General features: G+C 40.3%; 1 protein-coding gene across 1 annotated transcript; it reads left to right on the top strand.

The window, feature by feature from the left end:
- The first annotated feature begins 2,726 nt into the window (after positions 1-2,726).
- CREBL2 (cAMP responsive element binding protein like 2) lies at positions 2,727-20,361 on the top strand. Its single transcript, XM_080663127.1, has 4 exons — positions 2,727-2,879; positions 12,239-12,436; positions 13,873-14,017; positions 17,066-20,361. Exons 1-4 carry the CDS (start codon positions 2,865-2,867, stop codon positions 17,068-17,070), a joined length of 363 nt encoding a protein of 120 aa, XP_080519253.1. The 5' UTR covers positions 2,727-2,864; the 3' UTR covers positions 17,071-20,361.
- The last annotated feature ends 1,572 nt before the right edge of the window (positions 20,362-21,933 follow it).

Here is a 21,933-nt window from a genome sequence, read left to right as displayed (position 1 = left end):
TTAAATTTTTTTAAAAATAAAGTATTTCCACACTTTCTAAAGTGTTTATATTTTTAAATTTTAATTTCTATTTTAATTGTGTAATATTACATATGTACAGAAATACAAAGAGGACACCACAACATACATCCCAACTAACAGTTTTACATATTTGCTTCATCTCTTTAAAAGTTAAATATATAGCCAACCACCCAGGACCCTTCGAATCTCAGCCCCCCTCCCTCCCTAGAGAAAACCACTCTCCTGAAGCTGGTGTACATGCTGCCTCTGCAAGTTTTTAGATTCCCACTATGCGGTTCAAACAATCTTAGTCCTCCTTCCCAAGGGGCTGGCAGTTGGGTCTGTGAGCTGCTCACACCCAGCCAAGCATGGGTAGGTAAGTTCCATTACAAAGGGCTGGGTGCATTTTTCTTTTTTATTGAATTTCTTGGGGTGACATTGGTTAATAAAATGATATAGGTTTCAGGGGTACAATTCTATAATGCATCATCTGTATATTGTATTGTGTGTTCACCACACCAAGTCCAATCTTCTTCCATCACCATTTATCTCCCCAATGCCCTCTTCTACCTCTCCTCAACCCCCTTTGCCTGTTAATCACCATACTGTTGTCTGTGTCTATTGAGGGTTATTTTTGTGTGTGTGTGTTTTGTTTTGGCTTAATCCCTTCACCTTTTTCACCACCATCCCCCCAACAGCTGTCAGTCTGTTCTCTATGAGTCTGTTTCTATTTTATTAGTTTATTTTGTTCATTAGATTCCACGTATGAGTGAAATCATATGGTACTATACTTGTCTTTCTGACTGACTTACTTCACTGAGCATAATGCTCTCCAGGTCCATCCATGTGGGTGCACCTTTGTCACGGGAAGAAAGAGTGGCAGAGAACTAACCCAGGAGAAAAACAGTTCCACCTTGAAGAACAGGGCTTGACAGCAGCAAAGGCATACGGAGGATGCAAACTGAGGGCAGGCTGGGCACAGGATGAGGAGGCGGAAAGGGACTCTTGGCGGTGTTGAACGAAAGGGGCATTAGGTGAGGAAGAGGAAGAGAGCCTGCACTAAGAGTTTTGCCCCCTTGATCCTCAAAGAGGATGTAGCTAGGCAACTCTCAGACAGTCACTCCCCTAGCATGCCAGACCCATTACCAGCCTCAGAACCTGCCCAGGCTGCATTTACTTGGCAGAGGTTACCTTCTTCATAGAGCCTTTGAAGGACGGTACAGATCAGACAGAGATGACTCAACCTGCCTGTTAGTACTCTTACTCAATTGGGAGTTGCCAAATATAACAGAAGACACCCAGTTAATTTTCATTTTCAGACAAAGAACAAACACTTTTCTTTAGTGAGCATGTGTCTCAAATATTACATGGGACATACTTATACTACAAAAGGTATTTATCTGAAAATCCAACTGTAAGTGACTGTCCTGTATACTTACTGCTGAATCTGGGAATTCTATCTCAATTGAATTTTGGAAGAGTGTGAAAGGAATCGAAGGGCTCTCCAGAATAACATTAATGAACACACAACCTTTGTCAAATCCTCAATGGCCTGATAGCTCACGGACTTTATTAAACCAGGAGGGCACAATGACACTCATTTTTTAAATTGCTTTATTGAGATATAATTCACACACCATAAAATTTACTCATTTAAAAAAAATAAGTGGGTTTTAATATATTCACAGGGCTGTGCAGCCATCACCAAATCAATCTGAGGACATTTCATCACCTCAAAAAAAAACACCCCAGTATCCATTAACAATCACTCCCCCATCCCAGCTCCCCTCCCTCCCGGTTGTTTCCCAACCCTTGCCCCCGCCAACCACTCAACTTTCTGTTTCTTTAAACTTACCTATTCTGGACATTTCTTTATAAATGAAATCTACAATATGTGGCTTTCTTGTCTGGCTTCTTTCATTTTGCATGTTTTCCAGGCTTATCCACATTGTAGCATGTATCAGTACTTCATTCCTCTTTATGGTCTGGTAATAGTCCTGACAATACACTACAATTGGCCATATTCATTCATCCATTGAAGGACACTTGGTTTGCTTCCACTTTCTGACTATTACGAATAACGTTTCTAGGACTGAACAGTCGTGTGCAAGTTTTCATGTGGACATATGTTCCCATTTCTCGGGGAATTGCCGGCCATATGGTAACTCTGTCTAATATCGGGAGGAACCGCCAAATTGCTTCCCGAAGCAGCTGCGCCTTTTCAATAAGAAACCTTCCGGGGGTCCTGGGGGTCCCCACCTCAGGGCTGCCTCCGCGGGGCCCCAGACTCCTTCCTACAGGCGCCCAAGCCACTGGGATCCCCAGGCCCAAACCTCCCAAGGAGCGACTGTGGGAAACGCAGTTAGGGCCTCCCGCCTGGCCCCGCCCCCGCAACGCTCGCAGCCGGAGGAAAACAGACGCTTGGCGGAGGCCCTGTGGACATTGTAGTTTCCTTCCTAGTCTGCCGCGTACAGACTGAGGTAAGGGAAACTACAATCCCCAGAACACCGCGGTGCTACAGCGGCCGGAGGGGCCATTCCGCGTGCCTCTCTCCCGCCCACCCTAGTGTCCCGGCAGCTCTCCAGGGCGTCTGTAAACACACCCAGACTGTCATGGAGGGGGTGGAGGGGGCGGTGGCGGCGAAGGGAGGCGTTTTGGGCCGCCTCCAGGGTCCGCTCTGCCATTCCTGAACTGGTCCCTCATCCCCGTGACTGTGGCATCAGGGAAGCGAACTGTTAGGCGAGAAGAGGCAGTCAGAACCATATCCCCTTCTTCCCCCGGGGCGGGGGCCGGGCCGGGCCCGGCCGGCGGAGCTGGGAGGGCAGGGGGAGGGAGCGCCTGGCCAGGCTGGCCTGCCTGCCGAGATGGATGACAGTAAGGTAAGTCCTGTGGTTTGCACGCGCAGCTGCCGCCGCCGCCGCCGCCGCCTGCTTGTCGCTAAGTGCGGGTCCCGCCGCTGAGCCTTAGCTCTGTAGTCCATGCCAACACCCAAGAAACACCTGCCTTAGATATCCCCGCGCCTTCAGTTAGTACCCCAGGGTACCCACCCAGGAATTCAGGGAACAGCGGCCCGCGTTGTTCCAAAAAGGGCCCTCTTCTCTGGGAAATGTTCACTCTCAGGGCAAGCCTGTTTGTCAGCTTTTCCAGGTAGTGCCAACCCTAGTCCTTGACTTGAGATAAGTGAAGGAATTACTTTGCTTTCCCTTTTTGCCTTTCCTTGCCCCCGCCCAGCCTTTCTCTAGTTTGGAGATCTTAACTAGGACACCCTGAACCAGCCCTATTTCCCTTGACTGTTCCCCTTTCTTCTCTCCTGCGCCCTTACTCAATGCCCCATTCATATAATCAGTTCACTCCCCCTCTGAGCTATTTTCCTGTGGTTGGTTGGAACACTTTGCTAAGCTCCTGTTGCTATTCGTCCAGAGTCTGGAAGCTAACCTCCTCTGGAAAGCCTTCTCGAAGAAACGTAGTGAATTCTTTCTTGTTAATCTATCTTAATAACCCATTGTACCCCCTTTCTCTATCCAAATCAATTATCCTTATGATTATAAGAGCAGTGTTCATGATTGGTCATTCATATGTATAACCTTTTTGTCTTTATGTCTATCCACATGAGTGTTGACCAGTTTTATTTCATGAAGATAGGGATGGTCAGCTTATTGATCATTAGACTTCCAGAATTTGCCAATTTTTGAAGTGGGACTTGCTCCTTCCCTCTGCTGTCCAGAGGTCTTACTTTCTGCACTCTTCAGCATGATGCTGGAGGTAGCCTTTTTCTGTTTGGGTGCCCTTTTCCTCTTCCAGGTAACCAGTAACATTTTGCTGCTGTCCAGTTTTGGTTTCACCTATCAATCAGAGAGATTGAAAAGATTTCCAGCTTCTCTGTACTGCTTGTGTTGTTCTGCATCATCTCCTCTTCCTGTTCCTGCAGAAGGCTCTGAGAAAAGTGATAGAAGGGAAAGCCCAACACGGTACTCTGGAATTGGGACTCACCTAGAGAAACAGTCTGCTTGTGAAGTAGTAAACCCCACCTAATAGGAAGTGGTATTTCCCAGACAGAAAGGGGGAGTTCTAAACGTTCCAGAAAAATCAGAAAATAACTTTTCCAAAAAGCTTTTGCTAGCTTGCTCTTCAGTGTTTATTTTGAAATTAAATCCACATACTTTATCCATTATCTTTCCCAGAAAATAATGTTATGGCTGTTTAAGAATGCCAAAATGACATATTGTTCTTTAATTTTTTTTTTTAATTTGAGACTCTCACAGAGTAGTCTACATAATTTTCAGTTGTTTCCTTTTCACACCTTTGAAATATTTAATAACTTTCTCAAAGTCTTCAATAATCTCAAAGAAGTCCAAGAAAAATGCTTAAGATTTTGAGTTATTTTACTTACCGATAAAGTCACCTAGGAGTTATTTCTAAAACAAGCAAACTATTAGGGGGTATAAAATTTTATTGTTTTGCCTAAAAGAGTGAAATTAAATTTCAGGGGTAGACTTCATAACTTACTTCTTATAGGGTTCCAGGTACACAAAATAAATTGGGTTTTCATTCTTTATTAATTCATTGTTTTTATGAAAGAATTTAGAAACCAGGTGTTTCTTAAATCTTTAGTGAGTGTGGAAAACAAAATCCATTTCAGATGTCAATGGATGAATAGTGTCTCTGGGAATACACTACTTTCACTTTGACTACATGTCATAGGTTTGGGTGAGTAATATTTAAATGTCATGTACAGAAAGACTGGGCCGCTTTCCGCAGTCAGACTGAAACAGCCCTTAAATAATAAGGCTTCGGCAGCTCCCAGTCCTGCCTTTCTCTGTGCTCCGGTTGTTACAGCCCTGCAAAACTGTATTGTCTTCCTAGTACATACAAACATCCATACTCACACACATAACACACTTCTTCCTCACGTTGTGTATGGGTGATGGAGTCTCAGGTTCCATTGTTCCCTGAAGGGAAGGTGAGGATTGGGGCTTGGAAGTATGGGAGCTGTGCTGTTGAGAGCACAAAGGATGACAAACACTGACAGCTAGGCCAGGGCAACAGGAAGACGATGAAGCGAGCAGGAGCAGCAATGATAGAAAGGCAGTATTTGAATGAGCAGGTCAAGAAACAGTTGATGATAATGGGAGGTCCTCCTTTTATAAAGATTCTGTATCCTGAGTTGTTTTCATCAGTGGTGATAAATGAGTTTGCCAAGAGCTCTCCACATTCTGCCTCCTGGAGTAAGAGCAGGACAAATTTGAATGTGGGTGCAGCTTTGCCTCCCAAGTGTCTAGGATTGTGCCTAATACGGCGTAGAGTACTGGTTGTCAGTAGTGATTGAATTGAATTGGAACAGAGTGGCATTACAGAGAATGCCCTAATGTACCTGGGCTTTATTAATGTGTTTCATTGAACCAACCAGCCAGAGTATGCAGATGATAACAAATAGGAAAAATAAAGCAAGAGCTATATTGGATACCTAAAACTGAGGGCTTGGGAAAGTGCTAAGTAGCAGAGTTCAAATACCGAGTAGATCTCTACTAGGTTAGTTGGGAAGGAATAAATCTTGGCTAAGTTATTTAAATTTTTCTGAACTTACATTCCACCCGTTAAGTGGTCAATACCTCCTTCACAGGCTTTGTTGAGGATTAGAAATAATGCCTTGAGTACAGAGTCTATAACACATAGTAGGCACTCAAAAAATGTTATCATTATTGTATTACCTCGCAGTGACTTCCTTGGTCCTCAGCATAGTGTAGTAGGCACCTAACATGCTCCTTTTACTAATTCTTGTTTAAAATATATTTTTATTGATTTCAGAGCGGGAGAGATAGAAACATCAACAATAGAATCATTGATCTGCTGCCTTGTGCACATCCCCTATTGGGGATCGAGCCCGCAACCCTTGACCAGAATTGAACCCGGGACCCTTCAGTCCCCAGGCCCACGCTCTATCCACTGAGCCAAACCAGCTAGGGCACATTTTACTAATTCTCAAGTGCATACTGTTGTGTAACTTTTGCGGCTCTGTTTACTCCTGCACTACCCTTTGCTCCTAACTATGCCCCCAAATGGGATAGGGGCAATGGGATGGGACATGAAGTGAACTTAAACTGTGCCCCAAACCAGCAGTCACCAACCAGTGGTCCGCGGACCACTGGTTGTCCGTGAGGTCCAAAAGGTTGGCGACCGCTGCCCTAAACTGTCAGAGTATGTGAGAAAGGTAGTCTCCTGAGCCCACCTGCATGTCCACCTCTACAAAAAAGTGCTTGTTCTTATGAAAGTCTTTTCTCCCTGACCTGCTCCATTCAGTTACAAAGAAAATTGAAATGTGATCTTTTCAGAGGCTTTGGTCATAGACAGAAGGTTCTTGTTTTATATTTGACTTTTATGTTTATTGAATGAATGAATGAGTAAATTGAAATATCCTAGACCAGATATGTTCTTGCCGCAGACTATGAATTGATAAAAGACCACCATACTTTATTGCCCAGCCTGACAGTGTAAGGCATCAAGTTCCAATTGAGGTACTAATGAGAGGGTGGCCAGCTGCTGGTCACAATATGCTTCTGTGGGCTACTGTTCTCCTCCATACTTCCTTTCCACCTGCCTGACCCACAGTTATCTGAAAGTGAGGTTTCTTACACCTTCCTTAGGTTAGAAGACAGGTTCTTTTGTTCCATTCAGTTGCTATGAGTAGTGCTAGTTCTTGCAAAAATTTTAAGTTAGTCAAAAAAATCTCTTTGGCATTCCCAGACCTGAGCTTTCGCCCCTTAGCCTCCTTTTACAGTTGGAGCTACCCTCCTTGGGCAGCACCACAATGCTCAGACATTTTCTGCCTTTTCTGTTTTTCTACTCCATCAGTACTTTCCACAAGACTAAGACAGAAGAGCCAGCTCATCTACTAAATAAATACCTGACAGTAGATATTAATATTTTAATGTGCCTGCCTTTCCGATGCACATTTAATGTGCCTGCCTTTACATGCACATTTTAACCAGGTTTCCTCTACAGATAGTTTAACCCTAAGGGGTAATTTTAATACTACACAAACCAATTGAAATTGAAGTTTAAATAATGTTTTGCTCTTTCTTCTCAGAAAAGTTTGTTTATTTATTAGTTAATTATCAGACATTTGTTGGACACTGAATATGTACAGGCACTATGCTAGACAGTAGAGATACAAAGGTCAATAAGAGTTCATAACTATTCTCAGGAGCTTACAATTCACTGGGCAAGGCAGACATATAGGAAAATAATTACAATATAGCGAAGTAAGAAATGAGGGCAGTAGAGGCAAAGTGGTTTTGGGGGCACTAGAATGGATGCCTAATTGTCTAGGTATGTCAGCCATGGGTCACACAGTAGGAATGAATCTGTAAGGAAGAATAGGAGTCCCCCAGAAAATGGGGAAAAGGGAATATCCTGTTCTAAAGCTTATTGCACTGGCAAATAATTATTTTGTCACAAGCTAGAGCAGGAACTGGCAAATTTTCTGTAAAGGGACATTAAAGTTGTTTTAAGCCACCAAGTTTGTGGTAATGGTTACAGCACCCACAGGAAACTCATATACTGGATGTGGTGACCTAGTAAGCAGTCCTGAGCCAAAGGTCTTCTCTTGAGCTTGAGAGTGACATGGCCAAAGGGCCATTAAAGATCATCCTCCCTGTAATGATCAGGTGTCACTCTTTTACAATGAAGAAAAACACACCAAAATACACTAAATTAAAAATATGATCATAATAAGCTGAAAAGAAAGGTTCATTTGGCAGCTCTTTGCAAGATGGATTAACTAGGGAAGGGGGGAGAGAAAAGGAGGATAAAAGGGGGGTTAGGGAGACCCATTGGGAACCTATTGTAATAATCTCTGAGGGCCCTGCCTAGTGTAGGTAGTAGGAATAGAGAGGAGGAGATTTTATAAAGTAATAAATTGGCATGACTTCAGTGGGTGGGTGTGGAGAGTCCCAACAAAAATTTCAAGGAAGCATAAAATGAACAGGTTTGTTAACCTCACCACTGCCTTCCCAAGTGCCTAATGCCACAGTGAGCTGGATTAAATGAATGACTACATAGCATTAATATAGCAGTGTGTATTTAACACCTGTCAATTTTAAGTAGAGCCTTTTTGGGGAATTATATGTTCAAGTTAAAGAGTATTACCTAGGGCCGAAACCGGTTTGGCTCAGTGGATAGAGCGTCGGCCTGCGGACTGCAGGGTCCCAGGTTCGATTCCGGTCAGGGGCATGTACCTGGGTTGCGGGCGCATCCCCAGTGGGGGGCGTGCAGGAGGCAGCTGATCGATGTCTCTCTCTCATCGATGTTTCTAACTTTCTATCCCTCTCTCTTCCTCTCTGTAAAAAATCAATAAAATATATTTAAAAAAAAAAAAGAGTATTACCTAGGAACCTAGGGAGAATAGTCATGCTTGATGACAGCGAGTTATCTTATGACAAGTTGCTATAATGCAAATCATATGACTTGGGTTTTTAGCCCCTTCTCTGACATTGAAAATCTCTGAGCTAAAATTTTGTCATCATAAAAAAAAAAAATTTGTCATCTATGAAGTAAAGAGATCGCTATGCATATCTGCGTGTGTGTCCACTACCAGCACTCCTGTAGATACAATTATCCTGCCCTTTATAATGTTATTGGTTTTTTTCTGTCTGCTGTGTTTCACAAGTCTAAATACATTAAAAGTAAGGACCCTATCTTATATTAATATTCCTAGAGTTTTACAGTGTTTGGGGGCATACTGGGTGTTCAATAAATGGTTGTTGAATAAATGAGTTAATTGTTCCCCTTTCCCTGAAAAAGATGAGGATCGTAGGGTTTACCTTACCTGAAGTGGTGTGAAGTAATATGAGAGAACATGTAGAGTGCCTAAGTCAAGGCCTTGTCCACTGTGAGTGCTCCTCTCTGTATACCCCGATTTAGCCCTGAATTTATGTTGTTCTTGTGCCTAAAATGATTCAAGCCCATTTGAAACAGGATTTAATCTGGACCCTGGAGACCTCCTCTTTTCATAAGCCCCTAAAGAGCATGCAGCTACAGTCATGCCCCCTCTTTCTGCGGAAGTTAAACCTGTTGACTGGGAAGCCTGTGCCCTCTATGCTCAGGCCTTTGCAAACTATTCTGTCTTTTTCTATAATGGTTAAATTTAGAATTATCAGGAACCTCTCGCTGAATCCAGTTGTTTTTTCTTAATTCCCAGGCTTTTTGAACACACAAATTAGAAACATTCAAAAATCTTAAAAAATACAGATGAGAAAAAAAGCTTCCTCACAGAAGAAATAGGAGAGAGCAAGGGGACAATGTGGTTATCACTGAGTTTGTGAAAATTTTATAAAACATAGGTAAGAATGATTTTTGGCCCAGGAATATTTAAGGAATTTGTGAGGTTGATTTCAGTTTTAGTTTCTGGTTCCTAGTTTCTAATTAACTTCCCCTATTCGTCCTGCCATCTCTATGGCTTATGAAATATATAAAGTTTCGTTAACTACTGTAGTTGGCAACTAGTATAGTAACCTACATTTGTATAATAACTTTTCTTTTACAAAGTGCTGTCACACATTATTATACTTAAAATTTACAATAATTCTGTGATATACTTGACTCTTGAAAACTGTACACTGATGAGATTTTAGCTTGCACCAAAAGCCAAAAATTTGATTTATTCCTGAGGAAAAGTTAAGCTAGAGAGGTGGTGTTATGTGACTTAAAATGTAATTTTACAGGAAGTGACATAAAATACAGGAACCCTGGATTAATTTACTCTGCCTTTCTAATAAAAAAAAAGGGAATAAAATAGTTCCAATTTAAATATTTTGCTACCATGAAAACTAAACAAAGGGTTATACCTTTTGTTTGATTTTTATGACTGTGCTAGGTGTGTTTCAAAAATCAATGAAATCTGTGAAGTACTCCGTGTTCTCTTGTTGGCTTCTCAAAGCAGTTACTCCTGCATTAATTAAAATCAGCGATATAGTGTTGTGTGATGACTCATTTTACAACATAAGGAATAGGTGTGGTTACCATTTATTTCTCTATAGATAAGAGTTTCTGCTGTAAATATATTGCTTTTTAAAAGCTGTAACAAAGCAAGTACACTTTGTTTTAATATAGGGCGATTTCAAAACACTTTATTAAAATTGTGCAGTTGATGTGATATAAGCATAATTTAGCCCAGGGTAATATTTGGATCAACTAGTCATCCTGGAATTGCTAATCAAATATTTGACCCTGAGGGAAAATTTCCTGAGACATATATTATTATATTGGAACAAAGACATGAAGATGCAGAATAGAATAGCTTTAAAAGACCAGTTTTTGAAAAGTTGAAACTAATTTGGGAGTAGTACTGAAGTAGCTAGCTTTCAAGATGGTGGTGGAAAGGAAAGACTTTTTGCCCTCTTCAATTTCATTTCAGAGCCATCCTATAAAATGCTAGATGCAGCGGCTAACCATCATGTTATGATACAGTGTCTGCTAAATGTGGCTGATCCACATTTAAAGTGTTTTAAAGGTTTTCTTGACCCAACCATTATACTTAGTAATGATCTGATCTTTATAGGGCATTGTTAGTGTATGATATTAATAGTGATTTCAAACAAATCCTTTGAGTTTTGTTACCTGGGAAGGTTTCTACAGGTATTCTAATGATCTGCCAGTGTTTGATTTGCATCTTCTCTTTTAGAATGGCCTTTAAAGCCTCCGCAATATCCTTTCAGTGTACTTTTTATTCTCTGAGGGTAACTTTCAGAAAGAACCGGACATCATTCAGAACCTCGTCAGATAAACAAAGTGGGTAATCCAGTTGTTTGGGAATTTAAAGAAAAATCTATTGCTCTAAAATAACATAGCCTCTAAAGGCATATTACATTGTGGCTTGTCAGAAATTGGCTCCTGAAGCACTTTCTAAACAAGCTTGTTCATTGGAATAAAGGTACCCCCCCCCCCCCCCACCTTTCAAAGGACTTCTTTTGAAAAAGAGTTATTTGATGTGTAAGTTCAGGCTCATGTATGTAAAACCTCATCATCCTCATGGTTACATCTTATATAAGAACGTGGGGAGGTTCCAAAGCTAAATAATGAAGGAGATTAAGTTACTTTGCCAGTCACCAAAAAATTGTGCCTATGCAGGTAAATGAATATCGGTAGAAATCTCCTGAGACAATGTAGGAGATTTTACTATAATTATAGGCTTCTAAAGGCAGGAGAGAAGCCTTGTATGCATATGTGCATAACCCATGGACACAGACAGTAGGGTGCTGAAGGCCTGGGGGGAGGGGGCAGGCCGGAGAGGGTCCAGGGGGGAAAAGGGGGACATATGTAATACTTTCAACAATAAGGAATTATTTTTAAAAAATAATAAAGGCAGAAGAGAAGTATCCTGAGGATTTCAGGGACTGCCTATGTGTTCCTTTGAGCTCAACACATTTGAAGAGGGAATTTATTATCAAATTGCTTAGGATACCTATTTGTTTTTATATATACACTAGAGGCCTGGTGCATGAAATTCATGCACAGGTAGCATCCCTAGGCCTGGCCAGCAATCAGGGCCAATCAGGGCCTTTTGGCTGCCTGCTGGGGCCTTCCTTTGTTCTGTGCCGCCCCCTGCTGGTCAGCACGTGTCATAGCGAGCAGTCAAACTCCCAGTAGGTTGAATTCCCGAGGGGATAATTTGCATATTAGCCTTTTATTATATAGGATAATTTTACATACAAATTTTGTTTTTCTAATTGTAAACATTTAAAAATCATTAAAAATACAGGTGAGAAAAAGCTGTTTATAATCATACCCATCAGAGAAATATTCGTTGACCTTTTGTTAATAACATCCTTTCTTCTTTGTGTTGTTTTATAACATTGAGATCATACTGAACTTACAATTTTGAATATTGATTTTTTTAACTTATTATTTTATCAAGTCAATAAAAATTCGGCAATCTTTTAGTTTTTATTATCCAGTTACATATGGCTTATAAAGCTTATTGTTAAGCTATTTGAAGTTTATTATTGAAGAAATAATGAAAACTTATATTATTTCTTCTCTCAAATTCATAGTATCAAAGGTACCAGGAAAACAAATTATGAAGCAAAGCCTCATAAGGCATTTTATGGGATTATGCTTTTTTAGTTCCATTCTTCATTAATTTATTATTTATAAATATTTTCCATGCTAGTATGCAGCCATAGTCACTTTCCTAGACACAGAACTAAGACAAAAAAATTACTTCTTCTCTCTCTTGCTGAAGGTGATTGGAGGCAAAGTAAAGAAGCCTGGCAAACGTGGTCGGAAGCCAGCCAAAATTGACTTGAAGGCAAAGCTTGAGAGGAGCCGGCAGAGTGCAAGAGAATGCCGGGCCAGAAAGAAACTGAGGTATCAGTATTTGGAAGAATTGGTATCCAGCCGGGAAAGAGCCATATGTGCCCTCAGAGAGGAACTGGAAATGGTAAGAAAGTCTGTCAATAAATGCATGAAAAAAATCAACGTAAGCTTCTCAGTCAAAGCATTAAACATGAAGAAACCAGTTTTCATCTATTGATCCATTTGACAGACATGGAAAAGCATATTTATTGGTCATTCAGGATCTGGGCAAATAAGCATTTTCATACACTACTAGTAGGAGTGGAATGTACATGACTATTTCATTGAGGGATTGTTTATGATAGAAAAATAATGGAAAATAACCCAAATGTACAATAATAAGGGGTTGGTTAAGTAAATGATAGTATATTCCTATATTGAACTACTTTGCACCCAGTAAAAATCATAGTAGACCTATATGTTTATTGATATAGAAAAACATTTACAATATATTGTTAAGTGGAAAAAGCAATATAACAATATGCTATAATATGAATAGTATGATACCATTTGTTTAAACATTTATTTATTTGGCATATGTCATTCTTTCATTTATTCATTCAGGTTTTGGGTGGTGGTTGTAGAAATGTAAAAGAGAATAGAAACCCCATTACTGTAAGCTCAAGGGAGGAGGTGACAGGTTGGAGAAGAGAGAGAGAATAGTACCATGATCATTACAGAACTAGGACAGGCTGCCTCCACTTTTTAGAAGGTATGATGAAAATAAGGTTGGGGCATAAAGAGAGTTCAGATATACACTATTCAGTAATTTTTTTTAGTATATTGAATTTGACTTATGCTATAATTATTTCTCACCTTCTGTAATGTAAGCCACTTGAAGGCATAGTCTTTGGAGTAATTAATCTTTGTATACCCTAATTCCTAGTACACACTCTGGCACTCTGGTAGAAAGTAGATGCCCTAGCTGGTTTGGCTCAGTGGATAGAGCGTCGGCCTGTGGACTGAAGGATCCCGGGTTCGATACTGTTCAAGGGCACATGCCCTGGTTGTGGGCTCCGTTCCCAGTTGGGGGCGTGCACGAGGCAGCCAATCAATGATTCTCTCTCATCATTGATGTTTCTATCTCCCTCTCCCTCTCTAAAATCAATAAAAATATATTATAAAAAAGAAAGTAGATGTTTAGTGAATGTTTATGAAAGAGAGAAAGGAATTACAAAAGTATTTCTTTTAGGAGTAGAAGTAATAATGTGATCATTAGCTAAAAGAGATGAATTCTAATTGGTAGCACACTGTGAGGAGACATTCTTTTAACCAGAGGAGCCTTTTTAATCTAAGCAATACTCCAGTATGTCATCAGAAGATTCAGCAGCAGTTTTTCACCCTCTTGTGAAAGATAGCATGTCTCATCCATGTCCTAGGTTGGAAATAGGAAGTACAATGGAGGATGGAATTCCCAGCAGCCAATTTGACTTGTTGACATGGGAGTTCTTAGCATTTCTACCAGTGGTTCCTGAACTCTGACCAATAAAATTTTACTTAAATATATTTCACATATTTCAGTACAAGCAGTGGTGCATGGCAATGGACCAAGGAAAAATCCCTTCTGAAATAAAGGCCCTACTGACTGGAGAAGAGCAGAGCAAATCTCAGCAGAACTCAAGCAGGCACATGAAGGCTGGGAAAACAGACGCTAACACCAATTCCTGTGAGTACAATACCTAGAGAGTTTCTATGTAGGATTTCTATTGACCACTTGCCTCTGTATGACTTTTTTCCCTCTGTATTTATCTTTAAATAAATAAAATATTGATGTTTATAATCTATACTGATAAAAGGGTAATATGCAAGTTGGTCAGGACACCCTCACAGTAACAACCGAACAGCAGGCTGCGTGGGGCCACAAGGCCGGCAGGGGGGTTAGTGAGAAACAACTGAACAGCAGGCTGCGTGGGGCAACCAGGCCGGTAGGGGTGGGCAGTGAGGGGTGACCAAACAACCAAAAAGCAGACTGCTTGGGGTGACCAGGCCGGCAGGGGGAGCAGTGAGGGGCAACCAGGCTGGCAGAGGGGGGCAGTGAGGGGTGACCAGGCCAGCAAGAGGGACAGTTGGGGGCGACCAGGCTGGCAGGGAGATGCAGTGAGGGGCGACCAGGCCAGCAGGGGGGGGGGCAGTTGGGGGCAGCCAGGCCAGTGTGGGGGGGCAGTCAGGGGCAACCAGGCCAGTGGGGGGGGCAGTAAGGGGTGACCAGGCCGGCAGTGGGGCAGTTAGGGGCGACCAGGCCGGCATGGGGGAGGGCATTTGGGGGCAACCAGGCCGGCAAGGGGGGGCAATTGGGGGTGATCAGGTCGGCAGGCAGAGGCAATTAGAGGTGATCAGGCAGGCAGGCAGGTGAGCAGTTAGGAGCCAGTGGTCCCGGATTGTGAGAGGGATGTCCCAATTGCCCGTTTAGGTCCGATCTTAGGGACATCCCCCTAGGGATCCCAGATTGGAGAGGGTGAAGACTGGGCTGAGGGGACCCCCCCCTCCACCCCTGTGCACGAATTTCGTGCACCAGGCCTCTAGTATACTAATAAGCAGTTGAAATGATTAGATTATAAATACTGAAATGCATTTTACATGGGGTCTATAAAGTGCAACTGATAAATTTATGGAAATATTTTTTTATTAAGTTGACCTCCATAAATGGGAGTATACCATTCTAGCTATTGTTAATAATAATACTTTTTATTTGTATTTTGCATTACAGTTTACAAAGTATTTTCACTTAAATTAAGTATCTTAAGTATTTCCTCCAATAATTATGTGAAGGTGTTACACTTTTTATTTTATAGGTGAAGAAATAGCAGAGGTGTATGTGCCAGGTCCTCACCTAGTCCAGGCTGAGACTTGTATAGTGGCCCATCACTATAAAGAATTTTTTTAAGGCGAAAGTCACATAACATAAAATTAACATTTTAAAGGTAACAATTCAGAGGCATTTATTACATTTAAAATGTTGTGCAACCACCACCTCTAGTTGCAAAACATTTCATCACTCCAAAAGAAAACCCTAAACTCATTACAGCAGTTACTCACTATTACCCTCTCCCTCCAGCCCCTGGCAGCTATGAGTCTGCTTTGTGTCTCTATGGATTTACCTAATCTGGACATTTCATATAAATGGTTCCTACAGCATGTGACTTTTTGTGTCTGGCTTCTTTTACTTAGCATAATGTTTTCAAGGTTATCCACATTGTAGCATATACCAGTACTTCATTCCATTTTATGGCTGTATAATACCCCTTTGTATATGGATACCACAACTTGTTTATCCATTCATTCATTTATGGATTTTTATTTCTACCTTTTGGCTATTGTGAACAGTACTGCTATGAACATGTATGTACAAGTGTGTGAGTAACTGTTTTCAATCCTTTTGGGTATATACCTAGAAGTGGAATTGCTAGGACATATGACAATTCTATATTTAACTTTTCCAGGAATCACACAATGTTTTCCACAGTGGCTGAAATATTTTACACTCCCACCAGCAATATATGGAGCTTCCCATTTCTCTACATCTTTTCAACACTTTTTATTTTCCATTTTTAAAAACTATAGCCTTCCTAGTGGGTGTGAAGTGGTGCCTGATTGTGGTTTGGATTTGTATTACCTTAATGCCTAATGATGTTGAGCATCTCTTCATGTGCTTGTTGGCCATGTGTATATCTCCTTTGAAGAAATGTCTCTTTAAGTCCCTAGCCCATGTTTTAATTGAGTTCTTTTTCATTTTGTTGTTCAGTTGTAAGAGTTCTTTATGTATTCTGGATTCTTTTACCAAATATATGATTTTCAGATATTGCTCCCATTCTGTAGGTTTTCTTTTTCTTGATAGTGTCCCTTGGTGCACAAAAGATTTTAATTTGGAGGAAGTCCAGTTTATCTATTTTTCTTTTGTTGTTCGTCTTTGTATGTCATATCTAACAATCCATTGCCAAATCCAAGATCATGAAGATTGACCCTTATGTTTTTTTCTAAGAGTTTTTTAGTTTTAGCTTTTACATTTAGGTCATTGATCCATTTTGAGTTAATTGTTTATATGGTATGAGGTAGGGGTCCAAATTAATTATTTTGCATGTGAATATCCAGTTGTCCCAGCACCATTTGTTAAGGAGACTGTACAGATTTTAGAATGAAGATGTCTTGTCATTGATTTCTTCATCATTGTGATTGCTTTGGGAGCACCTGAAATAGTATTAGGAAATATCATAAACATTTTATTTTTTTTTAAATTTCATAAAATTGAAGTAATGGCTTGTTGTTAACTTTTATTAAATGAGGTAACGTTTGCTTAATCTAAATTGAATTAAGGAAATAAAAAGACAAGTCAGTTCCGTTTTCCTTCAGTCTGTATTTTAAAATAGCCTTCCTGTAGATGGCAAACTTTAAATTTTTTAATTGATTTTTTTGGAGAGGGGGCAAGGGAAATATATATAGAGAAACATCTACGTGAGAGAGACACATGGATCAGTTTCCTCCCCTATGCTCCACACTCCCCAACCAGGGATCAAACTTGCAACCCAAGTATATGGCCTGATCAGGAGCTGCACCCACGACCTTCCAATGCATGAGACGACACTCCAACCAACTGAGCCACACCGACCAGGGCTAGATACCAAACTTTGAAAAGTTTTTTCATGCATTTTAAAACATTAACTAAATTTCATTGACTTGAAAACCATTCTTACATTGGTAACTTTGATTTGTTTTTCAGGGTGAAGATCCTATGAAATGCTGAGTCAGTGATTGAAGTCAATATCCTGATTCCTATGAAGGAAGAATAGACAAGATTGTATTTCTTGGCTCCATTTACTACCTACTGCTCCACAGTCATCTCTGTAAATCTGCAGTTTCTACCAAATGTGTGATCCTGGATCTCAAAGGATTTTGCTTCAACTTTTAACACTTAGAAAAATGTACAAACATTCTGGTTGGTATTGCCACCCATGGCATTTAATATGTTGCAATGCTTGAAAACACATGAGTAGAGAAAAATGGGTAAAGATTGTATTTTTGCACCTTAACTCCACATTGCTTTATTGGTTAATTTATATTCTTTCCATGTAATTGTATGTGTATGTGTGTTTAGGTGTCACCTCCTTTCATGTTTTTTATTGCCCTGCAAAGAGAAACCAAATGGGCTGATGACTAAGTTCTTAGCCTTAAGGACCTAATTTTATTTCTTTATATGTACTTGAGTAATGTCTATTTTCTGCATGAACCAAGATTTCTCCTGTGAGCCATTCCAGCATAAGCTGTGAATCTGTATTAACCAATATATACATTTCTATTTTTATAATCCATAATGATATGCCTGTTTTAAATAATGTACATGTTAACAGCATCCATTAGGAAAGCCCTCAAGACACAGCCTTTGTTTAAAACTTTTGTTGCTGTCTTCTCAAACTGTATTTATAACAGTTTGCTAGGGCCTAATCCATACGTGGAGAATAATTATTCAAATTTTATTTTTAACCAAGAAATAACCTTTTAGGCATTTCAGCAGCCTACATCATCTTGACAATCCAGGGTGTATACATATGTATGTGTTTCTATTGTATGTCTCTATGTGTATGTGGGGAGGGCAGGAGTGAATGTTCACACACATTTCCTTGTGGAGTCAACTAACTTGGAAATTTTTCTTAAAGAGAATAGATTAAAATTAGCTGCTGAGATTGAGTTTCTGCCTCAAGAGATCTGGAACAAAATGAGGGACAAACTGCTGATAGACTTAATGGCTTAGCCATAACCAGAACACTTACTTTGTTCCTTGACATGAGTTTCCTTATGAATGTGTTCTGAGCCAGAATGAAACACACTGTAGGTGTGCATCTGGTTCAGGCCCGGCTATGCCTCCATGCTGGAGTGAAACACTGGAGCTAGAGTTATGCACAGCACCACACTAGGAGGTGCACAAGGGCAGAGTAGTCCTTTCCAGTTCCCATCAAAGCGACATTCACTGCTCCCTGACCATCAAATGGAGGGATGGTTGAGGAATCCAGCTCATACTATGATACACTCAAATAGACCTAGGAATCTTTTTTCTAAAAAATATATTTTATTGATTTTTTACAGAGAGGAAGGGAAAGGGATAGAGAGTTAGAAACATCCATGAGAGAGAAGCATCGATCAGCTGCCTCCTGCACACCCCCTACTGGGGATGTGCCCACAGCCAAGGTACATGACCTTGACCGGAATCGAACCTGGGACCCTTCAGTCTGCAGGCCAACGCTCTATCCACTGAGCCAAACCAGTTAGGGCTAGGAATCTTGATTTCCCCATTGAGAGTCTCTCTCTTTTCTTTTCCACAGTTAAATCAGGAGTTGTGTGCCCTATTGCTGCTAAATTATAATTGTCCTTGGCTCTAATGAAGCAAATATTTGGCTTCCAAACAAAATATGTTTTGTTATGAAATGGTCTATGAGGAGGAACATGAGATAGACCATATAGTTTCAGATAACAAGGTACTTCCCCCACCCCTTCTCTTAGGCTATGCATTTGAATAAAGTGCCTCCCCTTAGTTGAGTTCCTAAAGATCTCTTGTGCGTAGGTTGCAAACTCAGATCTCTAATCCAGTCCTGTGCGACTACTGATATACCACTAGCCCAGACGGTTGGGTCTTTCTATGTTTTGGTGGACAGGGGGGTTTAAGAGTATTTAATGTCTTTTTCGGATCACAAATATAGATAAAGGATTGTTAATATTCAGGCTTTCAGAATTTAAGTGTTTTAAATATAGTGTTCAGGTTGTAATGGGTCTGTTTTGCCATCTGGTCTACTCAAATGTATATTTTTTATTTTGCAAAACAACCCAAGCAAGATGTACTTATTCTGTGTTACTTTGTCTAGTACCTTTAGAATTCCCCAGAAGAGTTGTTTTCAAAGCAAACATTCCAAAATGAATGTGGCTCTTCAATGGAATGTCTCCATTGTGCTTCAAGTATTTCTTCTCTGGTTGCAATTTTAAATTGCAGGGTCATTTATCTGAGCTATACCCCCTTTCCCCTAGCCCCAGTACCCTTACAAGAGCAGTGACTCTGTCCTCAGGTCAGGTAGAAGATGTATAATTTGGGGTTGAAAGTAAATTACAGTTTATTTGAGTTTATTCCTAAACCTATCGATTGGGTATTTTGGGGTAGATCAAAACCAAGAGAAAGTTCTTGGCTTTAAAAAGGAATGTTTTGATTGCTTTGGGAATTGTGCTCGCTGCATGCTTTGGCCACTTGAAGCATGTCAATAAATGTCACTGATTAAAACAGCTGGAGCATTTCTTCCCCCATTTCAGTTAGGGAGCAGCACACTGACACCTAGCACCTCTCATGTACCTGTAATGACAGGCCGAGAGAGCACAGCGAAGGGTGAGGGAGGATCAGTGAGCTCTGTCCCTCTGGGTCAGTGCTGGTCTCCTCGCTCTCTGAGTCAGAGGGATGTTCTCTTTTTCTTTTTTACCCACAGAAAGGAAGGTAAGGGGGGAAATATGTTTGTATATTTAGACCAGTCATAAACTGTCATTAATTTAGCATAGACCTGCCATATAATATGGTGACTGAATATAATACAGAATAAGTCTGACCAGGTCAAGTTTTAGGATATGGTTGAAGTTCTTAAATTTTTTTTCTATTTTATCTAAAATATTTCTGTTGTATTTAAATCAGAATCTATCTTATTGCAGCAAATTCATATCACAATTTACCAGCTAATTGGCAGTATTTATCAGCTTCACCATTTAGCATTTTCTTTTATCATCTTTGAGTTATGATAGACTTGATTTGGCTTATTACAAAAAGTGTAGCTTTAAACTGGACTTGCCTTTAGTTAAAATAAAGGGAAACATAAATGCTATATTTCACAATAAATCAGTTGCTTATTGTTAATTACATATTTAGTTTTAAGGGAGAGGAAGATTACTGTTAAACCACATGGTATTTGGGGGCATTGAAGGGATTTTTCTTTCTCTGAAGAGCATTGTACAATTATATTTTTATGAAAAATAAAATATCTTCACCAGAGATATCTCAAATTGTCTGTTTCACTATACTGAACTATGACTGTATAAGAATAAAGTAGTAAAAAGAGTGTGAGATTTAGGCGGAAAACTGGTCTTGGATCCATTATCTGAGTCACCCTGAATTATTTAATTTTTCAGCCTGTTTCCTTATCTATTAGAAAAAGAGGGAGGATGCCCTTGCCGGTGTGGCTCAGTTGGTTGGAACATCGTCCTATACACCAAAAGGTTGCGGGTTCGATCCCTGGTCAGGGCGCCTAGGGGAGGCAGTTGATCAGTGTTTCTCACATCTCTCTCTCTCTCTCTCTCTCTCTCTCTCTCTCTCTCTCTCTCTCTCCCGCCCCCCGCTCTGTCTCTCTCCTCTCCTTTATGGAATCAACTAAAAAAAAATGAGGGGGTAACTTTCCTAGAATAAGTAATTGATAAGCTAAATAAAAGTTATGAGAAACTGCTTCTTATGTAGTAAAGGATTACATTAAATTTAAAATATTCACTTAGGCTGGGTTTAACTATTATTAGACTTTAAACAACTGAAGATAAACATTTATTTAATGAGCTAGAATCTAAATATGTAGTGTTGTAGGTATCATATTTCAGAGCTCTTTGTAGTGATTTCATGCCTGCCCCTAAAATGGTATATAGTTGGAGGCTCTCTTTAGCAATACAGTAGTCCCCCCTCACCTGTGTTTTTCACTTTTCGAGGTTTCAGTTACCCTTTGTCAACCACAGTCTGAAAATACTGAACAGAGAATTGCAGAAATAAACAATTCATACGTTTTCAATTGCCCGCCAGTCTGAGAAGCTTGATGATATCCACGCCATCCTGCTCCGTCCCGTGGGTCAGTCAATTGTCCCTTTTCCAGTGTCTCCACCTGTGTACGCTCCCTTCCTCTTAGTTACTTTGGTAGCCATCTAAGTTACACATGGCTCAACACTGCAGAGCCCAGCACTTGTGGGGGTCATTTTCCTGCAGAACTAAAAATCACACATTCTACAAATTATATAGGGTTGACAGGGTTTTTAAAGCAACACATACTTTTAAAGAGACTCCTTTTGAGAAAGAATACAGAGCTTTTGACTAGAAGTTTTCAGTTGAGCAAAAAGTTTTAAATTGGCCCAAATTGTGGGGGCTCAAAAAAATTCAAGAGGGTCTGAGGAAATGAAACGGACCTAAAATTAATTTAACTGCCTACTTACCAGGAGCATATGAACATTTACTTTTAGGGAAAGTCTAGATTACACTGCTATGAAAAGGTCCATGAATTCTCAGAGTCAAATGATAAAGGAGCAGGAAAGAGAGAAGCCCTGGTAAGTGGGGGTGAAACAGCTGCCAGTGTCATGGTCTGATGGTTGATGCTTTTTTAATGATACCATTTGTAAAGTGGGTTTAAAATAATATTTTGACTAGTGACTTCACGTCTATAAAAGGTATTAATTATTTTGGAATTTTTCCAATGTTTAGATGCTTTGTGTTTTGAACACACTGATTGATTGGTTAATCTACAGCTGCCTCTGGGTGCTCAGCAATTTTCCTGTCTTGTTGCTATGAGACGACTTTCTGGAACAGCCAGTGTGACT

The sequence above is a fragment of the Plecotus auritus genome, assembly GCF_963455305.1.
Source record: "Plecotus auritus genome assembly, chromosome: 3".
Taxonomy (NCBI): Eukaryota; Metazoa; Chordata; class Mammalia; order Chiroptera; family Vespertilionidae; genus Plecotus; species Plecotus auritus.
This window is presented reverse-complemented; position numbering and strand designations above follow the sequence as displayed.

Excerpts from the sequence above, each read along its gene's own strand:
- CREBL2 (XM_080663127.1), top strand. Across the intron at positions 12,437-13,872 it reads TCAGAGAGGAACTGGAAATG|TACAAGCAGTGGTGCATGGC; the intron begins GTAAGAAAGTCT and ends CACATATTTCAG.